The sequence below is a fragment of the Pagrus major genome, chromosome 8, assembly GCF_040436345.1.
Source record: "Pagrus major chromosome 8, Pma_NU_1.0".
Taxonomy (NCBI): Eukaryota; Metazoa; Chordata; class Actinopteri; order Spariformes; family Sparidae; genus Pagrus; species Pagrus major.
Genome location: NC_133222.1, coordinates 13,388,079 through 13,410,632, shown reverse-complemented (window position 1 = coordinate 13,410,632; position 22,554 = coordinate 13,388,079). Strand labels below are relative to the sequence as shown.

The 22,554-nt window shown below is 41.3% G+C and overlaps 2 protein-coding genes across 2 annotated transcripts; both read left to right on the top strand.

Annotated features, from left to right (window-relative positions):
• Positions 1-205: 205 nt before the first annotated feature.
• Positions 206-6,308, top strand: fan1 (FANCD2 and FANCI associated nuclease 1). The gene is made up of 13 exons (XM_073471466.1): positions 206-1,644; positions 1,727-1,867; positions 2,392-2,593; positions 2,677-2,910; positions 3,006-3,137; positions 3,230-3,338; positions 3,438-3,557; positions 3,667-3,831; positions 3,924-4,086; positions 4,171-4,274; positions 4,358-4,552; positions 4,993-5,121; positions 5,271-6,308. The coding sequence occupies exons 1-13, from the start codon at positions 456-458 to the stop codon at positions 5,406-5,408; spliced, it is 3,021 nt and encodes a 1,006-aa protein (XP_073327567.1). The 5' UTR covers positions 206-455; the 3' UTR covers positions 5,409-6,308.
• A 203-nt stretch (positions 6,309-6,511) lies between these two features.
• On the top strand, positions 6,512-22,069 carry LOC141000686 (disintegrin and metalloproteinase domain-containing protein 10-like). The gene is made up of 16 exons (XM_073471468.1): positions 6,512-6,679; positions 8,907-9,057; positions 11,168-11,286; positions 11,417-11,575; positions 12,124-12,224; positions 13,043-13,192; positions 14,919-15,011; positions 15,094-15,277; positions 16,000-16,163; positions 16,281-16,464; positions 17,198-17,348; positions 17,441-17,624; positions 17,732-17,840; positions 17,928-18,148; positions 18,243-18,369; positions 19,007-22,069. The coding sequence occupies exons 1-16, from the start codon at positions 6,613-6,615 to the stop codon at positions 19,228-19,230; spliced, it is 2,388 nt and encodes a 795-aa protein (XP_073327569.1). The 5' UTR covers positions 6,512-6,612; the 3' UTR covers positions 19,231-22,069.
• The last annotated feature ends 485 nt before the right edge of the window (positions 22,070-22,554 follow it).

The following is a 22,554-nucleotide window of genomic DNA, read 5'->3' as shown; positions in this document are numbered from 1 at the left end:
AAAATTCACATACACATAAATGATCTACGATTTTTTGTTTGATTTCATTTATTTTTTAATTTTACCTTTGCTTTTTAAGTGGTTGAGAAAATATCGATGTAGTTGGGATCGATTACTTCGCCCTTAAAGGCACTCTGCGCTCCGCTGGTTGTGCCTGAGAAGCGGGACTTGTTATTATTGTGCTGCTCCAAACGACACTGCTACCGGTATGTTAGCTTGTGTTTTCACTCATTGACAGTCTTTATATTAACACTTCGGGCTTTTCAAATGCATGTGTGACGTACCAAAAGCTACGGATGTGTCACTAATCATAATTAAGTGTTTTTAATCTGAGCAAAGTTAGCATTCACGTTAGCTGAGCAGAGCCATAGCGTTACTATAATTCTCCTGAGTATGCTAAGAAGAAAAGTGTCGAGAAAAGGTTTTCAGCGAGCAACAACACGTCCGCTTGTGTCATGACCGAGAGAGGCAACAAAGACAAACTCAAGCGAAGTTTGTCTTTGTCCAAGAGTAAGAAGAAAGGCAATGTCAAAGCTGGGATTTCAGCCAGTGCTGCTGCCACCACAACTCCAATCACCTCGTTCTTCAGCAGTCAGCCTCCACCCAAGCTGGCATGCCCCCTGTGTGGCCAGTTGGTACCGAGATTCAAGATCAATGAGCACATTGATTTGCAATGTCAGAACTTTGAGAGAGAAGACAGCAGTGCCGCCTCAGCAAGTAATAGTGTTGTGCCAAGCATCCAGCTGTCACCCACAAGGAATCTTCCAAAGTCCCCAGAGCTGGATCGAAATAAGGAAGAAGAAGTCAAAGAGACCAAGACCAGCCCTTATTTCAAAAAGAACAACCACCAGCAGGCACCACGGGAGATAAACAGTAAAACTGTTGTCAGGACGATTGGCCTGGGAAGTCTCTCTTCCAAGTTATCTAGGAAATATCATAAGACACCAGAGAGGAAAGAGACAGAGGATAAAAATGCACCAAAGTATCCTGAAGAGGAGGTTTATTCTGAGAACCTCAGCGGCTCACAGAAAGAAAATCTTCTCATTCAGAGTTTAGAAGACCAGAAAGATTCTGTCATTGACCTGACAACAACGAGTACAGACACTCCAACAGCTGTGGAAGATCTGCCGCGTTCAGAAAAAAGGCATCATCTTGAACACAGTGCATCTAAATCAGCCACTTTTCAAAAACAGGTTACCCCAAAGCTGCAGTCTTCCTCCTCCAAGCTAGCAAAGAGAAAAAAGAAAACAACATCCACTGGCAGAGTGTCTGATTCCCAAAAGAAAGCAAAATATGAGGGCAGCAGCAGAGAGCCAGAGGAGGTGATGTCTACAGAAAGTATAGCAGAGACGACTGATGTGGACCAGCTTAAAACTAAGGTACCTTCTACTACCACTACCTGTGACCCCCCTCGGAGTTCAGAGGGAAAAAGTGCTGCAGCGATCAGTAGCGATTCATTGCCAAAGTCTGGTGCTGAGAACTCCACTACTGACCAGGCTGTCGAGGACTCTCATACCTCACGGCTTCCCTACTACCTCCGTAACTTCCGGACCGTGCTACAGGCTGTCCTGGAGAATGAGGACGACAGGGCGTTGTTCGACCAGCATGACATGTCACTTGTACATGCATTTGAGAAGCTTTCAGGTATGCTTAAAAATCACTCACTTTTTGTAATTTAACATGTAAAGTAATGCCTCATCCCTAACATGTAATTTTCCTCTCAAAGTCATGGGGCAGAAGCTGTACGTGAGACTCTTCCAGAGGAAACTGAAGTGGCTCCAAGTAAATAAACTGGATTATGAAGAGATATGCAGTGATCTGGGACCTGTTGCTCAGGAGCTGGTTCAAGGTGGTTTTCTAGAATCAGGTAAATGATCCCTCATAATATCATTTGACATTTCGGTGCATCTGTTAATTCTTTGTCATGACTGCTGTAATTGCAGTTAATGAGGATTGTGCTGGTTACATCTTCACAGTTTTATCTAAGAAATACATGAAAATCAGGCTGCAGTTCACTTTTTCATACTTTTTCCCTCCTGATATGTAACTGCTGTTAAACAAAGGTGGTAGGGAAAGATGGGAGGGAGGGAAAAATAGGGAACAGAGGAGCTGGTATGTGAATTATATCACCCAGTGCATGCTGGGGTAGGCTCTTGCCCCCATGCTACTCAGCACAAAATCTTCCACTGCTTAGACATTAGCTGGATTGATGGAATTGGTATATAACTATCAACAATGGCTCCCCAGACTGTGGATGAAATTCATCGTTCAGCCTCAGTGTTCTCCCAAATAAAATATATGTGTTATGATGCTGAAACACCACATCATGCCAAACCCTTTCCCCCGTTTTCTCCTGTTAATGCCCTCCTGTGCTATTTCTGTATATCAAAGAGAGTGACCTTCAGGAGTTAGGGGAAGCCCTGGATCTCCTGCCTGCTCCTGACCTCAAAGCTCTTGCTAAGACTTTCCATCTGGGCAATTCTGGGACTCAGAAACAGCAGCTAGTGGATGGACTTCTACGTCTGAGCAGGCAAAAGTCCTTCTTCTCTGTGACTCCTGCTCAAAACAACATTGGGGCTGTAATTCTCAAAAGGTGAGATGATTAAATACATTGTGCTCATTGACAGTACAAGTATTGCAGTAATGATCACACCCCTGTTCTCTCTAACCTGAAAGGGCAAAGCAGCTCGCTGGCTCCTGTGTGCGCCTGTGTCGAGGTCCTCGCGCTGTCTTTTCTCGCATCCTGCTACTCTTCTCTTTGACGGACACCATGGATGAGGAAGAGATGGCAGCTGGTGGGCAGAACCAGCTCTTCACCATCCTGCTGGTCAACTCAGGACGTCTGGCCTTCCCGGATTACACAGTGCAGCGTACAGCCAAGGTGTTCCAGGACAGAGAGGATCTCATCAGGTAAACATTCGCCAAAAGAGATACATTGGGTCTATCGTATTTAATATATGCAGGATAGCCAGAAATAATACTCATGATTCTGTCCATCACACCAGATATGAAGCATCCATGCGAGCCCTGCTGGAGGTAGCCTCAGCTATGCAGGGAGGTCAGTGGGAAGAGGCCATGGAGCTTTACACTGCTGCCAAAAGTGCCTGGCAGGAGCTGGGGAAAAACCATGACCTCAGGTGACACAAATCTATTTGTTTGCTTAGATTTAAAAAGAGATACAGATTCCCTGGATACTTGTTAACATTCTTATCATTATTGTGTTGGACAGTTACCAGGAGGAGCTGCCTGTGTTCCTGCGCAGCTTCACTACAGGATGGGCTTACACTCGTGTCTTATCCAGAGGGGTGGAGATCTTGCAGAGGCTACGTCGCTATGAGGTTTTCTGAACATATCTGCTCACACTCTCACATAAATTCAAGCTGAAGTTAAATGTATGTCACAGTTAAAGATGTTATGCGTCTACTTTTGTGGTACAGGAAGCAATAGAGGAGCTCCGGTCCTTACTGTCGCAGTCCGTTTATTGTCTTGACAGCCGAGGGCGGTGGTGGGATCGACTGGCGCTAAACCTCCACCAGCACCTTAAAAAACCTGAGCAAGTCAGCACCAGTTTCTGTGGTTTCATTCGCCAATTTAAGACATTTTCATCAACGATGTTTCTTTGTGACATTGTTCTCAGTAATAGCTGTCTTAAATTGTCATTCCTAGGCAATTTGTGCTATCAGAGATGGGCTGTTAGACCCTCTGGTGCGAACTGGACATAAACTGTCTCTTCATCAGAGAGCTGTGAGGATGAAAGAGTCTGCCAGCTTCAAGAAGTATCGCCTGCAACTAAAAGAACTTCCCACAATACAAGTCCAAGATGTCGAGCATGTGAGTTGAGTCAGTATTGGGGTTTCTGGGGAAAAAAAACAAGTGTAAACTGTTGAATATATGTTAAATAATACATGTAATTTTCTCTACAGGTGACTATCCGAGGACAGCTGTTCCCTCATGAGGGGGGTATGGGGAAAAGTAGGTTTCTTATACCTGCAAATGGAGAAGGGGAAGAGAGTGGTGGTGCCGCTGCAATAGGCTCTGTTGAAGAGCTGTGCTTAGCACATTATCGCCAACAAGGCTTTGACCAAGGTAAGAAGTTTTGCTTCACTTATTAAAAACATTTCTTTATCCTTTTATCACATTAACATTGTATTGCTATTGTTTACATAATAGGGATCCATGGAGAGGGCTCCACGTTCTCAACATTATTTGCTCTTCTGCTGTGGGACATCATTTTTATGGAGGGTATTCCTGATGTTTTCAGAAATCTATACCAGGTAAAGTACACTTTGCGTATACAATATTTGTAAGATATCTGTGCATCTATACCTGTTTAACTCGTCTTCCTTTCCTCTCCCAGACATGTCCACTGGATCTTCACACTGATTGTTTCTACGAGAACAGAAAAGAGGCGATCGAGTCTCGTGTGCAGTTACTCAGCGAGGCATCTGTGGAGACGTTGCATGGCATGTTGGAAGATGTCTGGACCTCCCAGGAGGGTAAAGTGTGTTCATTGGTCAGCTGGGAGCGTTTCTCATCCCTTCAACAGGCAAAGGTATTTACTGTCACTCTTTACACAGTGGCCACTTTATTAGGCGCACCTGTAAAATTGAATGTAATTCCATACAACAACAAAAATGGGTTTTGATCTACGTTGACAGTGAGGTATTTATTTCACTATAATAAATAAATTATAGTTTGCAGTGGAGTTAAACTGGACTTAATTATAATGAGAGGTGTTTTTAGTGTTTTCCCTCACCATTGACAAACATGGGGATGGGGGATGTAGGGGTAAATATTATAAACACATTAAACTGATAAACATGTTACATTAATTATATCTATATTATACATTGCGTCACATCATACGATAGATAATGCAAAGTATGCCTTGATACGCTTTGATAAATAACTTGGACAAGGTGTTTTGTTTACATGTGCTAATGCATGTTCTAACATAGTACTAACATACAGACTTTTATATACTATTTGCAGTCTCTGGTATCATGCATGGGTGGAGCCTTCTTGGGAGGTGTGATCTCACGAATGTCAAAAGACTACAGACATTGCCGTGCAGGTCTGCCCGATCTAGTTGTGTGGAACACGTCAAACAACAGTTACAAGGTGAGATCACGTCACATCCGGCTCTTTGAATTAGATATTTTCCTTTGTGCATGGATTCAGACACTCTGTGGTCCGCTGATTATTTTAAGTCTGGTTACATGGATTATACTGCTGCATGCAACGTGACATGTGATATCTTGTTGTCGTAGGTGGTGGAGGTGAAGGGACCCAGCGACCGGCTGTCCCAGAAGCAACAGATCTGGCTGGATGAGCTTCAGAAACTGGGGGCTGACGTGGAGGTGTGTCATGTGGCGGCTACTGGAGCCAGAGGAGCTCGTCTGGAATAAACAGACACAGAACGACTGACTGATAAGACTTTGCTGCTAAAACGGATGTCGATATATCTGTCTCAAAAACTCAAATTTAAGCCATTATGAGTATAGGGAATGTTGTGTCGAGCAGTGCGCCTTGTGACACGTGGCATTATCATTCTGGAAACTGCTGCCTTCAACAGGAAGAAGGTGCATCATGAGATGAAGATCATCATTTAGAGCTGCCAGGATCAGAAATAGCTTGCTTCGGATAATCAGAGCTGATGCATGACAGGATCCAACCACAACGCCAAACTCATGGTGTCTCCTTTTCTTTGGCAACACTATATTCTCACGATCTTGGGTTGCCAAGCAACGAAAAATCACATTTAGTTAGCTGTTTATGATATGTATGACAGCTCTATGAGTTTGTTATACAAGTAATTACTGTGATAATATGTCTATAAATATGCATTTTTGCCACCCCTCTGCCAGAAAAAACATCCCTTGGATACTAAGAAAGAAATAAAGTAAGGTTGCTGCATTTAATGATTATCTTCATTATTTATGAATTAACAGTCGAGCTAAATGCCAGAAAATAGCAAAAAAAAAAGCTTATCTCAGTGCGCTAGAGCCCACGATGTCATAACCTCATGATATCATTACTTGTTCAGTCCAAAACCCAAATTATGCAGCTGACAACAACAAACATCACATGCTGAGAAGCCGGAACTTGTGAATGTTTTAGCATTTTTGCTGCTAAAACATGACTCAAATTATTCATTAATCATCAAACCAGTTACCAATTAATTTCTGTTGACCCATTAATCAACAAAACGTGTCGAAACAAACCTGTCACTGAGCTGTTTTTTAACATGTAAAATGTAAGAACTGTTTTGATGTTGTGTTGTGGACACTGAATTATTAAAAGACAACTTTGGCATTATCTGTGTGTTTTTTTTTTCTGATGTGCCTGTAATGGCGGAAAGAAAAGATGTATACATTGCATTACATTTCATCCCACCCAGGCTCTGGTGGTTAGCTGTGCCTGGGCGGACTGTAATGTATGCAGGCCTGGATCATGGATGCATTTGGGGGAAGGGATGCCAAGCTGCCCTGCGTCTGACGTCACGGCGCTGGAGAGCGAGGAGGCGATGAGAGGAAGGTGCAATAAACACACAGGGCGTCTGCGCCTATCTAAGTAGGACAATAAAGTGAAAACGGTATCAATGCTCTAACAATGGATTTAGCAGAAATGCTTCTTCTCAAAGTTTTCCTCTTCGTCTACTTACTAAACTACACCCAAGGTGAGTGAGGCATTTTCACAGAAAAGCCTACAAGTTGTGTTGAATCCACGAAGCGGCGGCTGAGAGGAGCAGAAAGGCTGCTAGCCCGCTAGCTAACAGGAGGGATCAGCAGGGCCTGCTTGTTATGAAGAGGACTGCACCCTTTTTTGCCGTATTACTTGAAGCTAACAAATGATACGCGGCGCTCAGGCGTACGCGGATCGGTGCAGTCGATTGAAACAAACCGATATTGCTGAGTTGTTTCTACGTGTTGTCAACGTTTTTGCTGTCGGGGTTGGATCGGTGGTGTTGTTGTCGTGCGAATAGCGCCGACAGCCATTGTTATGAGAAGACGGGAGATGCCGACTGGCTGAACGGACCGTTAGCTTTGTGCTAGCTAACACTGGATGCGCTAACGTAACGATTTCTGTCCCGAAATGTGAAAGTTAGCCACTGACATTTTGTTTCCGTGTCAGCGTTTATAATTTATGTGGCACAAGTTTTAAGGTTTGCTGGCATAATTCAGTTTCCTGTGTGCTGGTCGCTTGGTCAAGGCTGCGATCTGTGCCGTCCTCGGTATTCAGTGATTTAACTTAATGTGAGCCACAGTAACTCCGGATTCAACGTTGTGTAATAATGTGGTTTTCTTGGGACGACGACATTGCCTCTTCGTAAAAATGCTGTATCGACTGGTGATGTACGTATGGCTTCATACACCTGCTATACACCGCAGCTGTGGTTTCAAATGTTACACCACAATGATGAAATGAGCGATATATGACTCCAGTTTGCTTCTGCACAAGTCTCCAGTTGTAGAGTTTATATTTATCTCAAGCTGGAGCCTTTGTCAAACTGTACAAAAGTAGCAATCACAACTTTTTCACACAGTAAGGCCTTCTTGTGATGGAAAATTAACATCTCAAGATGAACTTGATTGTGCTTTACCACACAGTTTTATCCTTTTTAATGTTGTTTTTGTGGGTTTCTGAATAATTCTGGTGGTGTTGTGTGATCACAGAAATGTAGGCACCAGGAAAAGTATTTCTGTCTTATTTGTTGAAGGTCTTCAGATTAAATTAAGATATTACAGTGCAGTCATGGCCTTCACTTCTCATAGTCACCTTAATGAAAAATTTAATGTTAGCACCTAAATATTTCATACTGCACATGAACAGAGAACTAGCTGGTCTGGTCTGCTCACTCAGCTTTGTTACATACTTACACTCACGGTGCAAAATGCAATTTATTTGTCTATATGCCAAATGGGTTTTCTCATTTAACCAGCAACTCATTAGACTATTGTTTTATTTGTCTGGTGATTGAAGAAAATCAACCAGCCGCTTACATACTTTGCCAGCATTTGACTTGTGTGGCTGGTGCTAATTTTGTGCACTGGTTACACTGAATCCTGTAATTTATGGCTCACTAGTCAGGCATAATTACCTGTCAGACAGTACTAATTACATATTCAGTATTCACTGAAAGTGCTTTCTTTTTGGTTTATGTTATGGGGCAAAGATCTGTCCTTCCAGATACACCAGTGCTGTGTAAACATCAAAAAGCAAAGTAACTTTCAGAAGGGTTTAAATGGCTTACACAAAATGACTATGTTTTTCCTAAAGAGACTGCTTTTCCATGTGAAGCAGTTAGTGAAATGGGTGGAGGTGCTTGAGAATCTTTTGCCTTCGAGCCCACCACCCACTCTTCTGGTGGCGAAATAATAATGCTGTGATGCTGAGGGCTGTTGTTGAGCACAGCTCACAAACTGGCATCCATTTGACTTGAAAGGATTTTGCTAAAATGTTAAAACACGGACCATACTGGTTTCCTGCCAGTTTCCATTATTTTATTCTGTCCTGTCTGATCATCTATTTTTTAGCCACTTAATTCTCCTAACATGTACCATGCATCAGTTATTACTCTACAAGTAGCTTTTTTACTCTAATATCACTGTAGAGAATCAAATTTGTGTGTCTGATGCTTGAGATGTATTGCTAAACATACAAAACAAGAGTACCATCTGCTAAAATGTGTTGATGGGACAAACACACTGTTGTACCAAAGCTATTACAAACTTACGGACTTGGATGTTAGTATCTTCTCCCAAACATTTGATAGTGTATGGTTTGTCTTTTATATTACTGTTCATTAATTGTATCCATACACCTGGGGATGCCTGTGTTTACTTTAATTCTATGTATTTTCCTTTTTGCTGATAACTGGAGTTCCTCTCTTCCTCTTTCCTCAGGACACTATAGAAACCCCCTGAACAAGTACATCCGTCACTATGAAGGCCTGTCCTATGACACAGAGCTTGTGCACAGCAACCATCAGAGGGCCAAGAGGGCGCTCTCTCATGAAGACAAGTTCCTTCATTTAGATTTTCATGCCCATGGAAGGTTTGTCAGTTTTTTTACTACATATTAATCTGAAGGGAAATTCTGTCTGGATCTCTGTCTATTTTTATTTCTTCTCATCTAACTTTTTATTTACCTGTCTGCTTATTTCTTTGCTAAGCTCATCCTATATGCTTATGGTGTTTATTATTATTAAAGATGGAGGCCAGCTGTAGCAGAGATTTGCAGTGTGGTTGCAAGTTATTTACATTTAATCCTGTTCTATGAAATCAAAGACCAGATCAGAGGCATCACATTCAGTCCTTGGCAAAGACGGATTTTAATTCTCCATTAGCGCTAAAATGATTAATTATGGCTGATATATCGAATATTAAGTCTCCAGTTCCAGCTTCTCAGATGGTCGGATTTGCTTTCCTTTGTCTTGTGTGATAGTAAACTGATCATTTTTGGGCTTGGGACTGTTGGTTTAACAAAAACAAGCAACTGAAGGCATGAATTTGAGTGGGCATTTGTTTATACAGTTTTCTGGTGTTAATAGACCAAACAATTGACTGATTTATTTTGGAGATTAGTCGGCCGTTTCATGATTATTAGTTGACACCCCAGTTGGATTTGTTCTGATTTCCTGCAACAATCTAAATACATGCAGGTCAGGTGAAATAGAAACTATTCAAGTGTTTGTGTGTATGTTGGTTAGCCCTGTGATGGACTAGGTGTTTTCAGAGCGTTTGTGTACACTTGATACCTGGGTGGGAACCCCCTCAAGGTATACAAGATCAATAGATGAACACCTATTGTCCATGTCAGGGTTCTTTATCCAGTAATAGAGCTGCACAGCTTAGAGAAATATTATCAAAATCACAAAATGCCCAAGTGCAATTTCCAAATCATAAAATTTGTGATAAAAGATCATTATAATGAAGTACTGTAGTGCGGCAGAGATGTTCTGGTCTACAAATTGTGTTTCCAGATGTAAGAAAACATTTTTGTTTGGTACAGACCGCAACAAATAGTTTTTTTCAGTGAAATGAAATTTTGATGCAAAATATGATCATTCCCACTAATCGTGACTCTGTCAAAACAATCACAATATGATTTTTTTTAACCATATCGTACAGCTTTATTAAGACTTGGTGTTGTGTGATAGAAAGTGTCTACACTCTGTATGACAAAGTCAAGACCATCTGGCTGGGAGCTTGGCAAAGGCTGTTTACCGTCCTGCCTGTAGCAGGCCTGCTGTTCCCAAACTCTGATGCTGCTTAATAGGGAAGAGAACGATAAGAGCTGTGCAAACAAACGCGCGGAAGGAAGATGTCTGTTCCTTTGAAAATCAGGAATGTGTCAGCTTCTTTTCCTTTGAATTCATGACAAAGTTGGAGACACAAGTCAAATTCTTACAGTTAATTTGCAGCACCCTATCTACCCTTCACTTGCTGGTTTTGTGTATGTACCTGCCATTTTCACTGAGATTAAGTCATAACAGAAAATAACTGCGGTCCAGCAGGTTCTGTATACGTACAGGGGCAGATTTGTGTGTCTCCATGTGAGGTTTGAACATATTCTTCTCATCTAATTTTACAAAGACGTCTGTTTTTCTTTTGCTGTTAATTTAGGTTCTGTGCCTAACCTACAGACCAGTAACTTACACACAAAATGAGCATACCATAAGAGCACTGTGTAGGTGTTATTTGAAACCCAAGGTTTACTGTAGCATCATTGTTTCCCTGACATATGTATGATCAACAAAAAACAGCATTGTTTCAAGATGTCCTGATTTTCAGTTTCCTCTGTTGTAAGATAAAGACTGCAGTTCCCTTGTGTAACAAAAAACAGCATAGCTGTTTTCTTTCAGCAAAACCATGCCCTTCTTTTCACCCTTTTCCCCCTTTCTTTCGAATTCTTCATTTGCATTCTCCTTTTCCTCAAAGGGTCCATGAATATTGCTTACCTCCCAAATTCAGATCCGCAACCAAATCCATAGGCGCACACTCTGTGACATGAATAATATCAGCAGACAGTTTTGGGACATCACAGAAACAAACTTCTTGCGGTATAGATAGCACTGTTTTCCTACATTGTAACCTGTGTCATCACATACAACTGACTGTCTTTTGTTTTCCTGTCGCCTATAATATAATTTCTTTGATTTCAGGCATTTTAACTTACGAATGAAGAGGGATACAACCTTGTTTGCCCAAGATTTAAAGGTGGAAGTTTCAGGAGAAGAGATTCCATTTGATACCTCTCATATCTACACTGGAGAAATCTTCGGTAAGACAGTCCTTCAAATTTTAATAAACTTGTTTTTACATATCTGCTTTTTTATGTTTTTCTGGTACATGAATGCTTGATCTTTTTGTGAATCCTCTGATACTCATAACTCTGTAATTTGGATTCCCAGGTGAAAAAGGTACCCTGACTCATGGTGCCATTGTGGATGGTAAGTTTGAGGGCTTCATTCAGAGTTACCAGGGCACCTACTATGTGGAGCCTGCTGAGAGATACCTGGAGGGAAAAGACGTACCCTTCCACTCAGTCATCTATCATGAAGACGATATACGTGAGTCCCCAGCAACTTCCGCTACACAAATAATTTGACAGGCTATTTTCTTGTCATCATAGAGAATGTGTAATTGGACGCGTGTGTATGTAAATGTATCATCAAGGAAGTGCAAGGTTAGGACAGCTGAGCTGATGGAGGCAGACTGGTGAGATCGCCCTCCAGGTAGCACAGATACCCGAGGTGCTCATTAGCTGAGTAACACAATCTTTCTCTGGGGCTACTGGCTCATTTTAGCAGTCTTTACAATGTTGGTACTGATAGTGAGCACAAAGCTAACTTCACTACACTGGCACCCCCTAATTTGAAATCATCTGTGTACATATAGTATGTGGCTGAGGGGCAAATTAAACAGAAATGTGAGAGGAATCGCTAATGAGAGCGACAGGAAAGTAGCAGCTCACATAGCAGTGCTAGGCTCAAGTGGCGTGTAAGTACATCCATTAGCTGATCATGAATAGCGCCAGAAATAGAGTGACTCAGGGGGTTAAGTAGCTAACATTGTCTCCCATAATCCTAACAGTGTTTTGTCTGCCTCTCTCTCTCAGACTACCCGCACAAGTACGGCCCAGAGGGAGGCTGTGCTGATAGCTCAGTGTTTGAAAGGATGAAGAAGTACCAAACCTCAGCCGTACACGAGCCACCCAAGGTGAAAATCACCACACACCACAGTAAACCCTTACAGTGTGTCAGGGCAGTTAGTCAGGGTCAGAGATACCCATGGATGCCTCTTTCTAGGTCTCTGTTTGCAGTTTGAAGTTATATTGATTGATGAGAATAATCTTTCTCAGTGCAATAAATGGATGCCTGCATGACTAATAAGAAGCTCATCTCAATTGAAGGAAAAAATAGAATGTAGCAGTAGAGCGCATACCTCTGCTAAGGCCCAGCAGTCCCCTTAAAAAACTGAAAGTGAGAAAAATTATTTATCAAAAAATATCATCGTATTAATATATTGTGAAAGTACCAGTAGTAATCCCTACTGTATAGTCACAATATCAATATTAAGGTATTTGGTCAAATATATCCTGATTTCAAAGTACTGAGATTTATATTTTGCATTCATGATGTAGCCAGAAAATATCACAATATTATCTTAAGGCCATATCGCCCAGCTCTAACATAAGGAAACATTCGTTAAAAAACGTAATATTAGGTAGATTAATATATGCTAATGGTTTTTCCAATATATGTTTCTCCAAACGAAAACATTCCTTTAATTTAACATTTACTGTGCTTTTTTCTGATAATTCCTTCCTTTCTTCTCACCATAATCTTGTATGTAACTTACATAGCACAGTATGTTCTTAGCAGAGTTGCACTTCATGAACATACTGCAGCGGAAAGACCACAGCCTAAAAATACTGGACATTATTTATTTAGCCAGTGTTTGGTTTAAAATGCTATATATATGTTTTATTCAACTGTGTATTTGCTGCTCTCCATCTCCGGCTCCACTCACACCAGGAGCTCCACACTGAGGCGGGCTCTAATGACCCCGTGCTGCTGAGGAAGAGGAGGATGGCCCAGGTCGAGAAGAACACCTGCCAGCTTTTCATTCAGACTGACCACCTCTTCTTCAAGTACTACAAGACCAGAGAGGCTGTCATTGCTCAGGTAATACACAATCACTGTCGCTCAGTTAACACACGCCACTCTGGTGCTATTAGAATTAGATTTACACAGTCAGTATGTTGGATTTTTGTCTGATGTTGGTGGAGAGGCTTATTTTTAACCAGCACTCACATCTGAGAGTGTAAAGGCTAATTAGTATTGGAATAATAACACCTCTTATTCAGTGCAAGGGGTGACTCATAACGCTTACAACGGAGGAACAAAACAACAAACAGAAAAAACATCATTTTAAATTTGGGTTGTACACACTAATGCCTGGTTTTCTGTGTGAAATTTCAACTCAGAGCCTGGAAGCACACAACAGAACACATAGCAAATGTCCACGAAAGTATCATTCCAATGGAAATATGGTGTCTTTAAGTAGTATTTTGACATCTTTGGAAATGTGTATTTATATGTGTTAAATCAGAAGATCAATACCACCCTTTGAAATGAGATATAACTTGTTATTTTGTGAGGTTTAGAGCTGCTGGTAGGCATGATAAACTACCTGCTTTATGTTAACGTGTGAGTGATGTTAATCTTCTCATCTAACACTCTGCTAGAAAGCCTATATGTATATTTCTCAAAAGTTAAAACAATTTCTTTAAAATTAGACAAAAAAGTGGCATTACTACTCCTTGAATACTTTATATAAATCAAGTCAACATGTCTAAGTTTGTTAACATAAGCTAACCTACTGACTGTGCACATCATACAGAGACACGGACATAGTCATGTTTGTGTCAAACAATCTGACTATGCAGAGAAGAAGAGAATAATATTTACTAACTGGTTTTACAAAATTATCACACAGTTACTAATATTGTGTATCTGATGATATAGTTCCATCTAATACTCACGTTTAAATGTGTATCGGACACATTGAAACAACAGTTGCAGACTACAAAAATGTTATTATTATTATAATCCTTGAGCTACCAGATCCAAATACTGAAGGTTGCGGTTCAAAACTATGAAGTTTATCAGCTTAAATCATTGATATGACATGAATGATAGTTTAATCAGGAGGTTTCTGCTCCTGAAAGTGACGTGACGCGATCTGCCAGAGAGAAGATGTATCACTCTTTTGGAGTTGTTCAACTGCAGAAACACTCAGTCCACGCTGATTGTTCTGTGTATTTACAGAGGGCTTTTTCCACATAAACAATCTTTGCCCGAGCACAGACAGTAGCTTGCCTTTGATCAGGTTACTCATGGAATAAGCATTAAATAGCGACAGCTGATACGACCCATCATTTTATCCAGCGAATGCGTCTGTTTGTGCAAGCTAAAAATGACAAGCTGCAACCTGAATGTTTTGTACACTGCTCTTTGAGAAAAAGAGTGGAGAGATGACTGGTTTGCTGCATTAGGAGCTCAGTGAATTTGTGTATTTTGCCAACCTCATTGTCTGAACTCAGAGTCAATTACTTGCGCACCCAAATGATTTTTCACATTCACACTCGCAGAATAATTGTACTGTCGAGAGGATGGTGGTAAAGCAGAGCAACGCTGCAACACTATCAGGCTGAATCATTCAAAACACTGTAGAGTATGGTAAAGAAAGCTTTTTTTATTCATTTCAGGTTTTATTTTAGCCAAGACCAAGCTGTGAAACCAATTTCTTATTATTTACCTCTTCAATCTACATGTATACTTTACACTTATCGTTTTCATCATCATAGCTGCAGACAGTATAGATTGAATCTGTGTTTTACTCTTTCAGATCTCCAGTCATGTCAAGGCCATTGATGCCATCTATCAGGGAACAGACTTCATGGGCATTCGCAACATTAGCTTCATGGTGAAAAGGATCAGGGTAAGTCTCTTACTGATTTTAAGTTTATGTTCAAGATTTGGTCCTTTCTTCCACCTGAACTCATCTTGATCCTCTTTTGTAGATAAACATGACCAATGACGAGAGGGACAGGTCCAACCCGTTCCGCTTCGCCAACATCGGGGTGGAGAAGTTCCTGGAGCTGAACTCGGAGCAGAACCACGACGACTACTGTTTGGCCTACGTTTTCACAGACAGAGATTTTGATGACGGGGTGTTGGGTTTGGCCTGGGTTGGAGCCCCCTCAGGTACTGAATGATGACACACAGTCAGTGTGTCATCTGTGAAAAGCGAGTGCAAAAAAATGTCCCTTTTTTAAAGCCAGACATTAGTGCATCCCTAACAAACAGAAGCTGACATTTTTAAACCATTACACAACACATCGTATTGTTTGTACTGGGCTGCAGGCTCATTATAAGCAGGGATACCTGATCTTTATACCCAAGATTATTCTAGGAAAAACAATACAAGTTAATTGTAACTTATCTGCATTGTGCGCCACGACAAGAAAAAGTGTCAGTCATATTTAAGATTTCAAATGCTAATTGATTCAGATTGTTATGAACTGCAGCTTCAAATATCAACTCAGACAACATGCAGATGCGATGATTCCCAAAGGTTTCGTGCACTCTGTGATTGATGTGTTGAAATCACAACTAAAATGTTCTCTGTGCTACATCCGTAATTTGAAGTTTTAAAAATATTGCACGGTTGAAAATTGTAATTTTCTGTGGGAGGTTATGTGTCTCCTGCCGGGGACCACTAACTGAATTTTAATTTAGCATGAACTGTAACCGTGTTGATAAATCTGGCTCATTAGGTTTTGAAGTAAGCCATTATGTCACTTGGACGTGTAATTGAAAAATTGTTGTGACATTAATCTGATTTTCCCTCTCCAGTGAGCAAAACCCTTCATGTTTCGTGGCTGTGGTTTGGAAGGTTTGTTCCAACTTGTGCTTTTCATTCGCAGGGAGCTCTGGAGGCATCTGTGAAAAAAGCAAGCTGTACTCGGATGGAAAAAAGAAATCTCTCAACACTGGTATAATCACTGTGCAGAACTACGCCTCCCACGTACCTCCAAAAGTCTCCCATATCACTTTTGCACATGAAGTAGGACACAACTTTGGCTCCCCGGTGAGTTACTTAGATGTGCCACACATTCATGCACGGTGAGAAGGATTTTATTAGGCTCATACGCTTTGTCCCTTCTGCTTTTAACCTGAGATTTTTCTTCTCCTTTCTCGCTCTCAGCACGATTCTGGATCCGAGTGCACCCCGGGAGAATCCAAGAGCCAAGACAAGAAGGAGAAGGGCAATTATATCATGTATGCAAGAGCTACGTCCGGAGACAAGCTCAACAATAATAAGTTCTCCATCTGTAGCGTGCGCAACATCAGTCAGGTTCTGGAGAAAAAGAGGGGCAACTGTTTTGTCGGTACGTTCCTCTGTTCATCTTTTTTATAAATTCAAATCACATTATAACTCTGTTTCTCCTTTTTCCCTTTACTGAGGGGATATTTTAGCCCCAGTGCCTTTATTACTGAACTAATTCAGGCAGCAAGGGATGCACAATCATATTGGCTGTTATTAGCTTCGAAAAGCAGTCTTGGCTTTAGTCCAGTGTTATTTTTACTGACTGAATTTGGACAGTGTTGTGGAATTTTCAAAAGACTTTTCTCACACTTAATACAACAGTCAACTCATTATCATAGAAAAACATTCTTAAAACACTCATTCACTTGCTTACCATCTGACTTGCATTCCTTAAAAGCTTAATTTATTTTGCTCATTCTGTTCAAAGTCCTGTGCACATCCGTCTTAGCTGATATGACTGGAAAATATAAGTGTTTGGATGCCAATATCTGTTGGTACACCCGTACTGCTTTACACTTTTCCTCAAACAAACTGATGAGGAGTGTTTGTTGAGTGTATTGTTATTGGGCTCTCTGAAGAGTCTGTCTTTTTTTTTTAAACACTTTGATGTTTCCTGTTTATTTCAGCTGCTCATTCTCTTTGTAGTTTGTCTTTGTTTGGTTGGTTTTGTAATGACAGTTTTCATAGTAAATGATTTCCCCTACACTTGTTGTCCTCAGTACAAGAAGTCAAAGTATAAAAACAACATGTTCGGTGTTGGGATTCTGACTGTTTATTTTTCCTTCCACAAACAGAGTCTGGCCAGCCCATCTGTGGTAACGGCCTGGTGGAGCCAGGAGAGGAGTGCGACTGTGGCTACAGTGATCAGTGCAGGGATCAGTGCTGCTATGACGCCAACCAGGCAGACAATAAGAAGTGCAAGTTAAAGCCCAACAAAGTCTGCAGGTAGATCATCGCTTTCGGTTTTTGTTTGCCTGAATACTCTGATGATCTACCTGCTCATTTTTGACAATTTGTTGTCTGATCTTTTCCACCAGTCCCAGCCAGGGTCCTTGTTGTACAGCTGAGTGTTCCTACAAGGGTCGTAACGAGAAGTGCAGAGAGGAGTCGGAGTGCGCTCACCAGGGCATGTGTAATGGTGTCAGTCCCCAGTGCCCCACGTCTGAGCCCAAGGCTAACTTCACCGCCTGCCATGGAGAGACTCAAGTCTGCCTCAACGGGGTGAGTGGCTGAAGACTTAGCACCTGGTAGAACTGGTTGTCATAGCAACTTTATATTGATAACAGTCGGTGTCTGATCTCGCCTGCCCTCATGCTCCTCCCCCACAGGGCTGCTCCGGCTCCATCTGTGAGAAGTATGGGCTCGAGGCTTGCACCTGTGCCAGCCAAGATGGCAAAGACGAGACTGAGCTTTGCCATGTGTGCTGCATGGAGAAGAGTGAGTCATTTTTTACCCACCTTGTTAACTACTTTTTTCATCTTTGTCATTTGAATTGTGTTGACTGTCTGTGATTCATCTCCTCAGTGAATCCCAACACGTGCAGCAGCACAGGGTCAGAGCGCCTGGCTCGTTTCTTCAATAAGAAAGTGACCACGCTGCCGGCCGGCTCGCCCTGCAACGACTTCAAGGGATACTGCGACGTGTTCATGAAGTGCCGTCTGGTAGACGCAGACGGACCACTGGCTAGGCTGAAGAAGGCCATCTTCAACCCAGAGCTCTATGAGAACATTGCAGAGTGGATCGTGGTACGTATCTTGATTCTGATTAGATGGTGAGTTTATTATTATGAGGAGTTTTTCTGTCGATTGTGGTTAATTTGTGCTTGATTCTCTTCTCCAGGCCCACTGGTGGGCAGTGTTATTAATGGGTATTGCCCTCATCATGCTCATGGCTGGCTTCATTAAGATCTGCAGTGTGCACACACCGAGCAGTAACCCCAAACTACCCCCTCCCAAACCACTTCCAGGTGAGTCCAGAGATTTGCAAAGAATCACACCAAAGAAACGTGGTTTTATTTATAAAAACGTTTCCAAAAAATGTCTGTGTATGTGTGGAGACGGCCTTCACAGCGAGGATTCCAACGGTCACAGTGTTTTTTAAATTATTTTATATGTATTTCTTTTCTTTTCCTTTTAGCACTCATGTTCTTTATTTTGGAATGAATTTAATGAAGACACCTTGAGTCTCTGTAGTAACATCTTCTTTATTGCCATGTTCATTAAAGCCTGTGTACACTGTATGATTTTAGGCTGTCCCAGAGGAAAGAAACAAACCATTTGGAATATGACATGAAATAACACAAAATACATCAACAAGCATCGATGCCCTCTTTTTCCATGAGTGGTCATGGTGGTGTCAGCACCACAGTTATAGCTTGTTTTATTGCTTTGCTACATAACATGAGAGCGGTGCAGTAGCGTCATATCATCTGACATGCATCCAAATTGATATCGCACAGGTGACACAGTCTGTGACCACGGTTTTAATAGGCTCATCTTTCACAGTTTGAGCACCGGTAGCAGAGTGTCACTAGGTGCAATTTAGCTGCACCCACAGTATGTCTGTCTTTTAACAAGCTCAATTAACTGCCTCTCTCCTAACAGGCACTTTGAAGAGGCGGCGAGCGCAGCAGCATGCTAACTCCCAGGTGCAGCACCAGTCTCAGCACCCGCACTCCCACCAGCACGGCGGACACGGCGGGCACGGTGGACACGGCGGGCACGGTGGCCAGCGGCAAGCTCAGAGGCAGCCTCAGCGGCAGGCGCAGCCCCAGAGGCACCACCGTCAGCCCAGAGAGAACTATCAGATGGGCCAGATGAGACGCTGAGACCCTGCATCCCGCTCCCCTCCCCCCAATGCCTTGGCTCCTCCTTGTGCCTACAGTGGGAAACAAAAGCGTCACTCCATCCAAAGAAAAGCCTGACATGGTTGTTACTCATCATCATATCCTCCATCTACAGACAAAACAGACACAGTGAAAAAGAGAAAACAATTATCTAGCAACTTTATTGGCTCTTTGTGGAGTGGACTCGACCATCAGCCATTTCCAATGCAGTGTGATCTAGCATCTTTTTCCACCTTTTTTTTTTCTTTAAGGAGTGCCAAGGAGTTAAGGAATCATGTGTAGCTTTAGTACATTCTGTGATGTGTTTTTCGTTCTATTGCAACGTCTTCTTGAGTGACACGCCCGTGGCTGCTGGTGAATTGTTCCGTGCTTTTTCTTTTTCGCCATTCTAGCCAGGATTGAGAGACACTCAGTGGGGATTTGCGGCACTTTTGTGATTTACACATGTCAAACGGCAAAAGACACAGGCTCCGGTCTCTCGTGCAGACAGTCTTTCTGCATGTGACTGTACATATTTAGTGTATCATAAGTGAAAACAAACTATTTCTTCTACTGTAAATGTGTAATTCTTCACTTTTTTTTCTTTTATTATTTCGGTTAGTGCTCTCAGGACTCTTAACACATAATTGAAGGAATGATGGTTGTGATGAGGTCCTCGGACGTTGCTGTTGAGGATGTGACGCTAGCGAGTTCTCTGCGCAGTCGTCCAATCAGGTGGATCTCTTTCACTTTCGTTAGATTGCTAGATTTTGAATTTTAAACAAGGTCACCATATCCCACTTTTCAGGCCTTCTTTGTTCAAGATCCCCTTTTTCATCTTTTTTTTTTAATTGTCTTGCTAACATCATGTGTAACAAGCTAGATGAGGTAAGGAGTCATGTGGGAACAGAAAGGGAAGATGACCTCGTTTGGTACACCTTTAATTGTCTTTACCGATTTGCTTTTGATGATGAAGAATGAATAACCACTAACTGATGATGATGATGATGATGATGATGATTCTACCTGCTCGGATATGAAGACAAGGGGAAGTGAAGGCTGCTGTGGCTTAGTTTAGAAGTGAGAGTGTATCATGTTAAAGAGTTAGTTTACATGAGTGTGGGAACAAATTTAAAAATGACTCCGGTGTGGATGTAAAAACAAAACAAAAAAAAAAATTTGTAAAATTAAATCATTCTGTTATTCTTCAGATAGCGAATCTAAGAACTTTTCAATGTGGGCATGCAGACACATTTATTAAATGTGACTATTAATTGACCAAGGTCTGTAATGTTTGTATGTCACTCAACACTATTTTTCTTTGACAGCTATTAATGTTAGTCTTAAAACAAGTGGAAGGATCAGTGCAACGCAGCAGTATTGTCACACTATTCACACGTTCCTCAGTGTGTTCACTAGTTTCACAGGAAACAAGCGACTCTTGATTTTTTTTTTTTGTTGTTGTTTTTCTTCTGAAGCAACTCACCTACAGATATCTCCTGGTCAGATCTCTTCTTGGACTGAATCCCCTTTAGAGCTCATGAGTGCAGGCGTCCGTGTGAGTTTACGTCAGCGTGCCATATAACTTTATACAGCTGATCTTTGTGCACAGGTTTTGTTCAACACAGGAAGCAACCTGTGAAGCTTCTGGAGCCACTTTAAATGGAAGAAATGAAAAGGATGGTTGACCTCAGGTGTTTTCTTCCTCCCCTCGCCGCAGCAGAGCAAGAGGGGCACTTTGGAAAATTATAACATGATGACACTAACGGAGAGATTTCACGATTGGGTCATAAATCCCAGGATTTTATTTACCCTGCAAATATTTCACCCACCAATAGGATTTGGGACGTGGGCGAAAGGTTTTGCACGGACTTAAAAAGCTTGGGAATCTTGCATCACGTATTCCACTTTTTGTGCTCTGACTTTATTTGATCCTGGCATTATTATTTCTAACTGTATGCAATACTAATCACAACTAATATCTCACAACACTGTCCTGATGGTTGTTACGATCCCACATGTGCTCTGGAGGGGACGTTAGAAACAATGTGTCTCACAGTTAACAGTTTATTTCACATGGCAGATGAACTAGGCGGGTCGGCAGTTGCTATAACTTCTCATGTCTGTACAAAATGGAGCTCTTTTTAAAATTTCATCTTCCAGGCTGGATCACACCTGTTAAGCCTGGAGAATTAAACATGTAAACTTGTACAGTACTTGGGAAAAATTTGCATTTCATTTGAAAATGAAAATTACATTTTGATACATCTGTTCCATTTTTTGTATTCTTAATTCCAGAGTAAGTTGTTCAAAGATGTTCATATGTGACAAACTTTCCTTTTCTTCTAAGTTATTTATGTTCTTATATGTGCTAGTTGAAATGGAGTTTGCTTATGATACTTTTCTCCACCATCATCAGTGGTAAAAACAATTCAGGGTGATGGAGTTAATGTTACATTCTCATTTTTGTCTTTGTTATCCTGTGGCATGGTTTGGGTAGACGAGCAGAAGAATAATGCCTGTAAATTTACTTTCTTTTTAATTTCGTAGTCTTGGTAAAAGTTTTTAGATAAACGTGCACTGAAAAATGTCCAAATTGAGTTGAAATGTTGTAGGTGATGTAGGCCGAAAGAACACAAGATTAAAAAGTAATACTACTGTCTGATTTTAATGTTCACTGTGTTTTATACAGTATCGGAAATTTTTGTTCACTTTGAACATTTTTACTAAAAAAAAAAAAAGATTTCAAATTGTATTGTGCAAAGAGATGTAATTTTTGGAGTACTTGAAATGCATTAATTAAAAGACTCGTTCAAAATAAAATAGACCCCTGTTTACTGTCTGTAATGTGTGCTCTTTGGCTTTTTCTCTTCCTTTGCTGCAGTTCTAGTTGTGTGTATGCAGAGGTTTAATGCGGAGGAATTTAAAAGGGCACTCCACACATTTTACATATGGACATTACTCATCCCAGAGAGTACTACTCAGCCTGTGAAAACCGTTGCATAATGTCCTCCGGGGCTCTGGAGGAGAAGATGACCCTGGTGATGTCATTAGACCTATTTCAGATTCCACTCTAAGAAAAGATGCTGTTGAGTTGCATTGTGGGAAGTTTAACTGCTTTGGATTTCGACTTAAAACCCAGTTAAAAAAATGTTGGGTCACTGTGTAAAACATAATGGAGGGCGAGGTTCACCACTTTGTGAAACATGATTGTATAAAGGATGTTGCTACATGGGCTCGGGAACGCTGTACAACCATTTTTGTTAAACGACCGCTGCATTCTGTCTTTTCTTACAATTTGCGCAGTGTTCCAACTTTTTTTTTTTT